The 13,567-nt window shown below is 40.3% G+C and overlaps 1 protein-coding gene across 3 annotated transcripts in view; it reads left to right on the top strand.

The window, feature by feature from the left end:
* Positions 1 to 13,567, top strand: part of fam168a (family with sequence similarity 168 member A) — a 22,210-nt gene extending 8,643 nt beyond the window's left edge. For 2 of the 3 annotated variants that reach the window (XM_035622318.2, XM_035622319.2), the window contains exons 2-8: positions 5,169 to 5,276; positions 5,937 to 6,028; positions 7,023 to 7,103; positions 9,726 to 9,871; positions 10,695 to 10,881; positions 11,477 to 11,603; positions 11,838 to 13,567. In XM_035622318.2, the coding sequence (XP_035478211.1) occupies positions 5,215 to 5,276; positions 5,937 to 6,028; positions 7,023 to 7,103; positions 9,726 to 9,871; positions 10,695 to 10,881; positions 11,477 to 11,589 (681 nt within the window). In that variant the 5' untranslated portion in view covers positions 5,169 to 5,214 and the 3' untranslated portion in view covers positions 11,590 to 11,603; positions 11,838 to 13,567. The remainder of the gene's footprint in view (positions 1 to 5,168; positions 5,277 to 5,936; positions 6,029 to 7,022; positions 7,104 to 9,725; positions 9,872 to 10,694; positions 10,882 to 11,476; positions 11,604 to 11,837) is intronic. The other variant, XM_035622320.2, reaches the window with a different exon arrangement.

Below are 13,567 nucleotides of genomic sequence, written 5' to 3'. Positions count from 1 at the left end.
TTTTCGGACTGCACCATCTAAAGGTGCGACTCTGTCTTTGTTTAATTCAAATGGATTTTGAGTTTTGGACTGTTGGATGATAAAACATGACATTTATAGACAAAACTTTAAATTGATTAGAGCTGCAACAATTAATCGATTATTAATGAACTATTAAATTAGTTTGCAACTATTTTGATAATCGGTCAATCAGTAGTTCAAATTCTGATTTCACCTTAAATCAAATGTGAATATTTTCTAGTTTCTTTTCTCCTCTATGCCAGTAAACTGAACATCGTTGATTTGTCGAAGCAACAAAACACCATCTTGGGGTTTGGGAAATAAGATCAACATTTTTCATGGGCCCAACAACTTATCGATTAATTGAAGAAATAATGAAAAAAATTAATTCACAATGGAAATAATAATTATTTGCACCCTTTAAATTGATCAACAAAATATTTGGCAAAAGTAATCGCTATATCTGTTGGACAATAGGTCTAGTTGAGACAAGCATTTTTCAACCTAATGAAAATGGGGGAGGGGGAGGAGAATCTTGAATGAAAGCTGTAATTTTGAACATTTGTTTTGTTTAAGGTTGCTGCTGAAACTAGTCAAGTTCACACACAACCAGCATTTTTTTTGCTTGTTTTGTTGCTGCGTCAGTTTCAGTGCAAATCCAATTTTCTGAGAAATGTTTTTCATCGTAGCCGTGCCAGACAGGTAGCGGGAGGGGGAGAAAAGAAATTGAAATGAGACCCAGTTGCACATTGAGGATTGTATGCTGTTATAGAGCCAACACTGTCACTGCTTTGATTGTCACAACCTTCAGAGAGGTGTAATAGCTGCCAGCCGATAAGTGAAAGTGCTTCACATCACATGCAGGTTTATCATCACTGCCAGAGTCTCTCTGAGCCGCTGTCCTTTGACTGATGGAAGAATGCTACGCCCTGTTGTCTTTGAAGTCAGCGTTTGTATCAAGGGGAGAAGGATGAAATATCACATGTCAGTTTTTACAAAAAAAGCGGCCAAGAGATGGTGACAAAGTGTGTGCATGTGAATGGGCATAATTTGTAGCGACAAAAAGGGCAAAAACTACAACCATTGGTTTAGACCAACCTTTTGTGGACAGTTAACCCCCAGTGGCTATTGGCTAACACAGCAGGTACATCATGTACCAGCTGCTCTTTACTATACTTATACTGCCAGGTTGGCAAATTCAGTGCTTTTTCTTGCACATAATATATTAATGTCATAATATCATATATCATAATATCTATCTAAAAACAAGCATAATATGTCTCCTTTAAGCATTTCAGGGAATCAGGATTGTGAAAATGTGTCTCCATTTGTAGACAAAATAATTGATGGAGAAAATTATCAGAACATTTCTCCATAATGAAAATGGTCATTGGTGAATCAGTAAAATATTAGATTAATCAGACATGACAAGTATTGGTTGTAGCCCTCCTCAGACATGAATTGATATCGTCTGACTCTGAGTTATGAATGGTATATGTGCATTTTTAAAAATGAGAATGAGAATAACCATAATATAATGCACATCCCAAACCCTCTGCGCCACATGCTTTGCTGTTTTTGACATTTCAGGCAACCAGCAGTGTGATGTGTTCTCTCTTTTCTCTCTGAAGTATGCCTAAAGCACTATACATGCCGTCAAACCATTGAGATGTATGGACTCTCCTCCCCTCCGCTACGCACTGTTCTACGAATAAACAAACAATCAATCTCTCTCCATGTCTCGCTATGGTAAATGTTCTCTGGAGAGTGCTCTTTCACAATCATAGATAGCGGTGTGTTGAACAGAAGGCCTTCTGGTTAGAGACGGCCTGAAGCACCTAATCACCACCTCCCCCTGAAAACAAAAGACGTTGTGGAGAGACACTCCTTCTCATCACATGCTTTTCTGTCGTCCTCTGTTCCTCACACACACACTCTCTCTCACACACAAGTCTTCATTAGACACATTGTGGTGCCCTCTTGTTCTCACCCATTCACTTTTCATCACCTCTTCCTGCAAATACACACACACACACACACACACACTGTGTTTTTCAGACTGAATTGGATGAAAAAACGTTTCCCTCCATTCATTCACAGCTGTAATTGGGTATTTGCAGTGGAAGAGCTAGCTTAGCCACCTGGCTGTGTTAATAGCTATTGTTCCCTCACTCTACACATTACAATGTAGTTTGTGTGTAGAAATTACCACGTGTAACTTTGTTTTGTTGATTTTCTGTGATAAACATGCTTTTGATACGGTTATGGGTTATAGGATTTCTTCCTCTATAGTTTTTAGTCTTCACTTTTCGGTATGCAGGGGATGGTTAAATTATTTGGCCATCGCTATGGTCCACGCTGAAATATCTCAATTATTTGATGAATTGCCTTGAAATTTTACACGGACATTCACCATCCCCAGCGGGGTGTGTTTACAACCTTCACTGCAGGTAGGGGAGGTGACGTCTCTGAATTTCTCTATTTCTGCCCGTCCGTACTACAACACAGCCCTGGATTTTTCAAACTAAAACCAAACTTCTCTCTTCTCTGGATGTAGCCTAAGATAGCAGATGTGGAATGCTCGCTAATCATCGTATTTGCGTTCTCATTGTAAGCATTTTAACATGCTGAAGTTCGCATTTATGCCTGACAGCAGGGCAGTAGACTCTTGATCCTATTCACACCTTGCATTAAAATGCAACAAGAATCTGGATACGCTATCTGGATTAGGGAAACATGTATGCAGAACACAATGGAATTCATTCAGCCTGACCTCAATCTAAAGAAAAAAAATCTGCCCAGCAAGTTAAAGGGTCACGTAACTCCAGAAGCTACAAGTAGCAGCCGTAGACTAATCTGTCCGTACAAAATTGAAGGATACACAGCCCCCCTCGATCTTAGACACACCGCGTTTGTTGACCAGTCCAGCGCTGCCAAAGTCATTTTCATGTTGAGATCGGATCACACACAAAGATGATAATGAGAACACATTTAGTATAAGGTATGAAGGGCAAACTTCCATGGACCAGACGTTGTTATCCAGATATGTAACCAGACCACATGTTAATACTAGTATTGGGATCCTTGCACTTTGAGCATGGAAGACATTTTGGGGGAAATTAGGGATTGTATTTTTCAAAATGTTCCTTCATGTGGCATTTGTAGTAATCTTTGGGTTTTTCTTTAATCTTGTTATTATCATAGTGTCGGTATGCATGTAGAGACACTGATTAACGAAGGTGGAGAAAGCTAATGGTAGATTAATTGAAGATGAGCTGCAGAGAGTAATGAAAGGAGGGAGGCAGGGAAACTCGAGGAAGGGATTAAAGATGAGGAGATGCAGTAGATTAATAAGGATTGTACTGTGAATTGTCTAAAGCAATAGGTTAATCACTTCCCCCGGGACATTATTTTGTTATGAGATATTAATTTGAGTAATGAAACACAGTTGATGTTCATGTTTTTGCCTAGACCATCCATGTTCCACTCTGTATATGAAAATGGACGTAGTTACCAGGTCCAGAAAATGATGACGATGGAAGATTGTGTAGTGTGTAACCCACTGTCGCCAATGAGTCGTTTAGTAGGACCTCGCAATGACTGCAAGACCTGCACAGCGATTTGACGATTTGAAAGTTATGTAGTCTGAACTTGGCATTATTGTTTTGCAGTTCCAAAGTTTGCACTGACTGTACACTTTCCAGCCATACACTAGGTTCCAGATATTCATGTTTTGGTGGTGGCATATGTTTATTTTGAGAAATTCACGCATTAAACGAATCCAAAGGAACTGCACCCACATGTTAGTGCTTGCATTTAGTTGTCAAGCGTTACGGATGATTCCTTGACTAATTTGAAGTGTCACCCGGTATCGTCTTAGCATCACCACAGCGCCACGTATGCCCGGGCATTACGACAGTGAGGCTGTAATCATGTAAAGAATAACTCGCTATGATACACATGCCCAGGATGGATCAGTGCAGCTGGAAATTCATCTCTTGGTACAATCCAGTTCTCAAATGTATCAATGTATAGTGAGCAGGCAGAACTGGAGTGAGTTTGGATTGTCTGTACATGGTGGATGGCTGGTTGATGTGCTGTGTACAACACAGGATACACATGAACTCATAACATACATCACACACACACACACACACACACACACACACCTTTCCTTTATGTACTCCTGAGCTGTTGCGCTTTGTTTGTGCGACGTTCTTGTGGTTCTGGCTCATGTGTGTCCTGGATACTGCTTATTCATGGCCCGGTGAAAGACTCCGCTTTTTTTGTGTGCGCTATATTTTGTTCTCCGTCCTTTTCTTTTGCTCTCTCCGTCACCTGCCCGCCCACTGGGTGTTTTGTGGTCTTTCATTAGCTGTTTTCTTTGCTGCTTGTATTCAATGTTTTGTCAGCACATCACATTATATATATATATATATATATATATAATATGTATGTATACAAGGTTTATAATGATTCTTAAAACTGACACTGCAATACAAATTGTATTGTGTCGTGATATAGAACAGACAGAAATGCGATACCCCCACCAGTTAAATGTAAATCACAAAATTATTATTCTATTAAACTTAGGGCAATCTGTTTAATTATATTTATTTGTATTTCATTGTCATGCATCAAAGTGACCGTTTTGGTCGACTCATGATTGCGTGATCATACCTTCAGTAAAGGTTAGGCTACTTTAATTAGTTGAAGATATATACTTACCCTAATATTGCAGACAACCCAGGCACACTCGAGTCATATAAATGAATAAATAAACAAACTGAGCTGTTAACCAAACCATGGCTTTATACACTCTGCACACATTCATACTCATGCTTCATTAAATCTTCGACATAAATAATTTAGACTTTATATACACACGTATAACATACAACCTAAGTATTGCCAGAAAATAGCTGGTCACATTAGATGCAAACATTTCTCACAAACCCAGATTATTAAGTGAAATTATTCGTTTCAAAAGGCCCACCCACCACCACGACCACTCACTCAGACATGCTGTCGCCCCCCCCCCCCCCCCCCCCCCCCCCGCTATCACCTAACCATTTGCTGTTGCACTGGTGCTTGCTGTTTTTTTTGCTGTTTTTTTTCCTTTTTCCTGTGTTCGTTGTAATCATGACCTCTCGCTGTTTTAATTTCAGATTTGCATATCCACTTCCACTCCTTCCTCATTTGCATACAGCAAGAATGGCGAGCGGGCATCCCACAGACAAATTCAGTTTCATGTATCAACCAGACACGCACAAGAGGTACGGGGCACGCATGCACACGCACACACACACACACGTTCACAATTTCCCATGCCCGTATTCTCAGCGTCAGGTAAGTTGAAATAATAGTGGAGCACTTTCATCACCATTGTGGGACCTGTGGCAAAAAGATGCCACATGGGAGATGTAGTGTAAATGGCTCTTTGTAAGGCCTCTTCACCTCAACCAGCACCTTAAATGTTTAATGGCCAGCCCGCCGTTCAGTCCTTTAGTGGAAACCAGGCAGGTAGAGCTTGTCCTGCCTTTTTAGGTACTCAATGAAAATAAGGCACGTGTGCAACATTTAGCAAGTTGTATTTAATGCCACACAAGAAACCAGACCGCTATTTTCAGTGGATCTACACGTTCCTGTGATTTTCCTCTCAGCCTTTTTTATTTATTCCGTCAACACTATTTTGAGCCTACTTGAGGGTGAGGATTCACAGGGCTTCATTCTTTTTTTTCTTTTTTCCTTTTTTTGCATGCTGGCAAAATCCTTCAGCTGGATGTCGCCTTAAGAATCTTGATTTGGGATTAATGTGCGTGATGAGTGCGTGTGTGTATAGGCTTGATAAATGTAACAATTTTCTTTCCAATTTACATGGCTTACGTCTCTCCCCCTCCCCTCCCCTCTACTACACTTTCCCTTTTCTCTCTCAGTAAGAACAGATTAGCTTCAGCTATGAATCCAGTCTACAGCCCCGTTCAGCCTGGCACCCCATATGGAAACCCAAAGAACATGGCTTTTACAGGTAAAACTAATCAACACATGCATGTGTATCATCCACTACACCAAGACAGGGGTTTGTCTTCAAGGGCAGATATCCAGTTTGCTAATTGTGGCGGTCGAAGGAGGAAAGTCCATTTCTGTGCAGATTAAAGTACCCATCCTGTTTACAACTTCAATCCCGAACAACCTTATAGACACACACACACACACACACACACACACACACACACACACACACACACACACACACACACACACTGACCCTGATCATATAAAAACCAATGAAACTTTCCTGGCTTTGGCACCTGACATAAACGTGTGTGAGTTGGAAGGTATAGACAGGATAGATGTTGCTATGCTGTTGTAAATTGACAGCTACTTTGACAATTATTTTGAGCCTCTTTGACGGCAGTTCTCACCATTTTCAGAATTTTCACAAACCAAACTATTGGTCGATTAGTGGAGACAATAATCTGTCGCAGTTTGATGCAAAAATATTTCAGAAGGCGCTCCACCTCAACCAAATACAAAAATGATCTCTGGTGATACAAGTTGAGGAGATACACCATGGACATGGGGTATAAGATCTTGTATGAAGAGCTGGTCGATCTCTAGTCAGGAATAGTTTCAAACTCCCATGTTGTTGTTTTTCTTATCAGTGGCAGCTTTTTCTCAGGTCAAAATCAGCTCTGTTTGCTTAACATGTAATTGGGGACGCACAACAGTAAGTGTGATGTGTATGTGCTTAACTAATGTTTCATAATGTATCTCCACCCTCACCATATTGGCAGGTGTGTCCTGTCTGCCACTTTGTGTATGTAAGACGCATTCAACCGACTACGTTATTGGTACAGACATGTTTTTTAATGAGCGCCATCTGTGCACATCCAGCTCTGAACCAAATCTGCCCTACCTGGGTGTCTGCGTGCATGTGGGTCTGTGTGCACGTGTGGGGGTGGGGAGGTGTGATTATCTTTCTTTTATTTGTGCTTTCTAATATTATATTGTCTCTGCAGGCTATCCAGGAGGGTATCCTACCACGGCTCCCACCTATACACCCAACCTCTATCAAACAGGCAGTCCTGGGTATCCACCAGGTAAAAACACACACACGCACACACACACACACACACACCCACACAGAGAGAGTTTTATGACTGTTGTAAACTACAAGAAATGGTTTTATTCTGCCTGCCCTTTGTTGAGTTGGCCATAGTTTTTGGTTGTTCGCACATGACAATATGTACAAATTTAAACATACAGCCATTAATTATTATGGAGCAAAACATGAGGAAAGAGTCATACGTACTAAAGAAAACTGTGCAAAAGCCAGGAGCATTATTGGTCTTGAGAAGTATACAGCACATATCAGGGGCAATATAACAATTGACAACAGTAATGCAACCATCTGTGTGCACAGCTGACTCCAGTTCAAAATAAAATCTTGCTTACTTTTTGCATTGACTGCTTTTATATAGATATATACACTTCATATTATAATTCTAACATTATAATTGCATTTCATAATCAAGGACCCCAATGAGAAGTTTTAAGAAGTCTGCATTTTAAAAACAATGACTATCTCTAGTTTGGTAAATTTGAATGCACTGGGATTCAGTGTCTGGTCCCCTTATTCACGCACTGCTGCCCTGCAGTTGTAATTATTTGATATATTTTTCTCTATACGTGTGTTTTTCTTCTGTATGAATATGCTTCAGACAGATTTAAAAACCTATAAAGATAAACAATACAATAAAATTCTTCGATGTGTTAAAGGAAGAACAAACCCAGATTCAAGAATTAGCAGATGAGGAACCTGGAGGAGAAATAACTTAATGATCAATATCAAAGTAGAAATATTATATTGTATCTGTGTTTAGAAACAATGAAGTTTATGACTAACGGTGGGGTTAGAGGGTCGGCCCACACTACTTTATGATATATCAGTGATAAGAATAAAGAAAACAAAATTCTGTTGTCGTAGAATATTAATACATTTCACAAGACGTTTTCAAAGATGTTTGTCTTGGAAAGCATTACACAGATAGATGACACAATACTTGGAAAGTATCTGTTTCTATGAATAGATGAAACATAAACATTTCTTAACTGGAGGGCAAATACTCACTTGAATTGTTCCCTACGCCCGTGAATTTTAAGTATCTCAAGGCAGGAGGATGGGTTTGTAGATTTCATCTGTGCTGCTTTTGAAGCCCCGCTCGTCTCGTCCCCTCCCCCAGTTTTTTTTTTTATCTTTTGGAAGTCTAACAAAATATCAGGTACGCTCTGACAAAGCTCACACAGCTTAGTTCAAACAGACCACCAGAACCTCACTATTGAGGCTGTTGTGGTTTGGCTGCAAATTAAATTTCTCTGCATTCTGCATTGTTTATGTAATGTATGTAGAAATTATAATAATAATAATTCCAGACAAGTCGGCAACGGTCTGATTAGAACTGTCTTGGTCAATGTCATTATTTCTTGAGACCATTGAATAGACAAACAGTTTTCTGTTGGCACAGCTTTTGTGTAATTGTCACACACCATTGTCCTCTAATGCCCTGCATGCATGTTAGAGCAAAGAATGCTTGTGTGTGTCACACACACACACACACACACACACACACACACACACACACACACACACACACACACACACACACACACACACACACACACACACACACACACACACACACACACACACACACACACACACACACACACACACACACACACACAGAGAGAGAGCAGCTTCAGCATCTCTTTGTTCCCTTGTCCTTGTGTGAGAGAAGCTTTCATAAGCTCTGCTGCGGCAGCTAGCTAGTAGCATGTTTGACCTTCAGGCTCCTCCGAGTGGCCGATCAGAGGTACTGCGTTCTGGAGAGCAGAGCCCAGTTCACAGCAGATGTTAATGCAGCGAGTCCAAACAGGATGCCTTCACTGTCGTACATTAGAAGGCGACCTTTAACATTTTGGTCTTTCATGAGTTAAATGATGGCTACAGTGTTTGAATTGTATCTTTGAGGTTAGTAGGTTTCTTTAATGAATACAGCAAAAGCAAATTTTACTGCACATACATTCACTACTCACACAAGGCAAAGATGCTGTTTTCAAAGCTCCACCACGCTTAAGTATCACTAATCCTCCGCTGGATTGTTGTGAGTCTCCCATTAAAAGGCGACACCTGTACCCCATCTGGTGGATTTTGTAGGAAATGGAAATGATACAAATAGCCAGTTGAAAGCTGAAATAATCTGTGAAAGTGTGGGTATTTCCATATATTAGTATGTAATTGGTACTGTGTAATTCTCTGCAACCCAACCCATATGTTTATAGGTCATTAAAATAAGAGTAGGAATGTTCATAAAGGCAATATTTAAAGATCATAGCATGTCAGTGTGATTTTACTCTCACCACAATCATGACACAAAGGGAAGTTGTTTTCAGTGACAAAAGCGTGACAGAAATTTAACAGACATTTTAGACATTAATGTTGAATTTAAAATTAATGTTTCTCCTTCACTTTGTTAATCAGAAACAGTTTACCAACAGGTATTCCATATGCATGAAAAAATAATAAAAATTAAATATTATTCATTTATAGCTTGTTGCACCGTCAATCCTTGATTAGATATCAGAGAAAACCACATGTAATTCATTAAGGAGATTTAGTTTCTTAAGTCTTAATTTATTTTCCAACTCTTCCTTTGTATTAGGATATACTCAAGCAGGCACCCCATACAAAGTGCCACCCACTCAGTCAAATGGAGCCCCCCCTCCCTACACCCCGACTCCCACCCCATACCCGACAGCCATGTACCCCATCCGCAGTGCCTACCCTCAGCAGAACATCTACACACAGGTAAGGACACTGAAGTCAAGCTGACAACTGGTAGAGATCAGGTTTGTCACGCTGCACCTGTTCTGTTGCTAAAGCCACTAAACTGAATTATTTTTAGTAAATCAGTTTGTGTTGTGTGGTTGGTCAGAGTGATTTTCCTCAGTATATCAAATACAGTAATTTGAGGCACTTTTAGAAAGTGACACCAAATGGCTTTTCCAAGAAAAGAAAATGGTTTTGAATTTCAACTTTCAAAAATTAAAGATGACTGGGGACAGTGAAACCTTTTTTTTTTTGTCTTTGTTAGATAACTTTTGTTCTGCAGAATTTGTCCTGATGATATTTGATTTGTTCCTGCTGCAGGCACATAGCTGTGTTTTTCATTTTTGAGCAATAAGTTGCATTCAAAAACAAAGCAAGGTCAGTTTTGTATCATATTTAGATACTGAAGGTGATGGCTTTTATGTATGTTTGTTGCAACATTAATGTTTTATAACAAATAATTTGTTTGGTTAACAGTCTGAAGAAGCACCAGAGGTTAAAGCTACATTTTCCTGGAAAACCCCTGAAGGTGGAGGCAAAATTAGACTGAAAGCAGACTTTAAAAAGCACTGGTTTTGTGCTAGATGCACTTTTGTAGTGGTAAAAGAGGTTTTGGAAAAGTTAGAAAAAGCCAACACGGCCATCACAAAACTAGTGTTTATCTGCTGTTTTTTAACTGACTACTACTGTTGCATGCAGTGGAGGATGACCATGAGTGATCAAACTCTTATTTTCTGAGAATTCCTTCAATTAAAATAAACATTTAAATTTCACCAACCCCCGTGCTGTCTCATCTTCACAGGGAGCGTACTACACCCAGCCGGTGTATGCGGCTCAGCCACATGTGATCCATCACACCACTGTGGTGCAGCCCAATAGTATCCCCTCCACAGCCCTCTACCCCGCCCCGGTCCCGGTAAATGCTCCACGCAACAACGGCATGGCTGCCATGGGAATGGTAGCTGGGACAACCATGGCTATGAGCGCAGGTAAGGACGCCGATTTATTTATTTCAGTTTTCAGACATGACATGAGGATTAAGGCACAAGGCATCCTGACTGCCAACAAGTCATCTCTAAGATTTAGGTCATTTATTTGTTTTTAAGTTTCTTGCACGAGCAAAGACATGTATATCATAAAACTACACAATATAAATTAGGGCTGAGCTGATTCAATGAATTCAATTTTTACTAACAACTTTGAAAATTGGTTAATAATTTAATGGCAAAAACTTCTTCATTCCATCGTATCAAATGTGATTGTTTGCTGTTTTTCCTCATCTTCTGTGATCCTTAAATAAATTTCTTTGGATTTTGGTTTGTTGTTGATGAGCTGTGGTAGAAAGGAACGTCGCATATTCACTCCGCTGTTTAGTCGACATCCTTCAGGGTTAGTTTTGTGTTTCATTAATTGATGAAGTAAATTATTACACTTGCTAAATCTAGGAAAACTAAATTTAGTATGGAGAAATGCTGACATAGCATGAAAGTTCTTTTGTGCAATGAACGAAAATATTTTAAAGGAAAAAGGGAATAAATTCAAAAGTTTATTAACTCCATTAATGGTGTTGTTGACTTCCTGCAGGGACCCTGCTGACAACGCCCCAGCACCCCCAGATGGGAGCACACCCAGTCACTGTGCCAACCTACAGGCCCCAAGGGACACCTGGGTACAGCTACGTACCACCTCACTGGTAGAGCCCACCTATCATGTGAGTGTCTGCCCAACGGCTGTTTGTTTTTTTTCCCCCTCTTTGAAATGTTCCATACTCCCACATTTTCCTTCCTCCTCCTCCTTTTCATTCCTCTCTTTTTCTCTTGCTGTCTCTCTCTGACTTGAACAAACCGCTGCCTCACATTTCTTAGACCCATCTTCTCCTGCGAGGCCTCAGGCCGTCTTTAAATCAATCGTCCGACGTGCATGTCTGCTCCTCTTTCCTCTGCAGATCTGGAGTCCAACATCGTATGCAACTGCTCAAATCTTACACGGGCTCCCGCTGGTAACCATGGGAACTCGGCACCTGTCTGCAAGAACAAAAACTAAAGTGCAACAGCCACTTTACTATTATTTTTATTGTAATTATGCGACATTCTCTAACATTTTTACAGAAGCTGCTTTTTATTTTTTTTATTTTTTTCTCCCTCTGTTCATTTGCCAACCAGTCATTATTTTGTTATGGTTATTTTATTACTTTTGCTGTGTCTGTCATTGGAACTCCAGAAGGACTCTTGACCAATCACGGGTGTCGGTCACTCCTGTCTCTGTGTTGTGCTGGTGTGTGTGTGTGGACCCGCCTGCTGCCGCTCAGTTGGCCGGAAAATATTGGGCACTTACTCCTCGTTATCATCTCCATCGTTCACTACTAAGATTTACTGACTTATGCTGCCAAATTTTCTAACGACTAGATATCAGCACAGGGTTTTAACATAATTAGGATTTTTTTTTTTTTTAAATGTTGGTTACTTTATTTTTTCCTATTCTTTCTTTTTACCACACACAACTGAATTGCTAACTTAATTTTCCTGTAGACTTTCTCCTACCTTGGTTCTTCCTTCCTCGTCACCCTTTTTTAAAAATCTGCATTGCTTAGTTTTTGATTTAATCTCAGTCGTCTTCCAGCTGTCTGTCCGGCAGTAGTCTGTATGTCGTCCCTGTCGTTTTCTTCTCCATGTGAGTTGCCGTGTCATCATGAGCAGAGGGCGTCGACCATCAGCCACCCTGCTGCGCGTCCCACCTTGTCAAGATTAGTACACATTTGAGGAAACATCACCCACTTCATGCTACATACTATGCAGGCTAGTATGTCGTGACCCTATCCGTATCTTAACCTAGCTAGTGAACATTTCAGAGTTGTTTGCGTCCTGTCGGCTTTCTTTTATGTGGTGAGCGTACAGTAGGTTAACGCATTAGGAAAATGTACAAAATTTATACTAATCGTGTCAACAGCATGGGTGGTCGGGCACACTTTCTCATATACACATAAACACACACACACACACTGGCTCCTGCGGTGTGTAGGAAAACACATGATCACTTAGTGGCACTTACTTACTGTACACTGTGCAGTACCTCCCAGTTCTGTTGTTAACTGATCAATACACACACACACACATGCTTTTCTAGGGGTGTGCAGGGCAGACACAGCCAGCAGCGAAGGTGTTTAAAGGGATTGCGTTGGCGAGGAGGGCAGGACGAGACGTGGAGAGCAGGTCGACGAGGAAAGAGGAGGAGATGATATTCACGGTCGGGTCATTTAATTTTAAGGTACAAGATATTTGAGTAAGTGACATCTTACCTGCAAGAAACTGCACTCACACTCTGCTGTTTTTGCACTATATGTATTGTACATTGATTTTGTCACTGTGATTATATTGTCACCTCCTCCTCCCTCCTCCTTCCAGGCCAGGACTAATAACCAAACACTATACAAACACTTACACCGACTCTTGAGTATAAAGTTAATAATGTACCTGTCAAATAGATGTGCCGATGGATGGATTTAATCCAATCCTGTGTGAGATCACAACAGCAAAAAAAAATTCATCATTTTAAACCAGTTCAGTTTTTTTCAGGGGGGGAGAAAGGAAAAGAGAAGCCCGACCTTGAAGACCCAGTAAGAGGCTTTTAGACTTTTAGCAGTATTATGAAAAAGAAATAAAAATGATCACCAAGTTG

Source organism: Scophthalmus maximus, chromosome 11 (genome assembly GCF_022379125.1).
Source record: "Scophthalmus maximus strain ysfricsl-2021 chromosome 11, ASM2237912v1, whole genome shotgun sequence".
Lineage (NCBI taxonomy): Eukaryota > Metazoa > Chordata > Actinopteri > Pleuronectiformes > Scophthalmidae > Scophthalmus > Scophthalmus maximus.
This window is presented reverse-complemented; position numbering and strand designations above follow the sequence as displayed.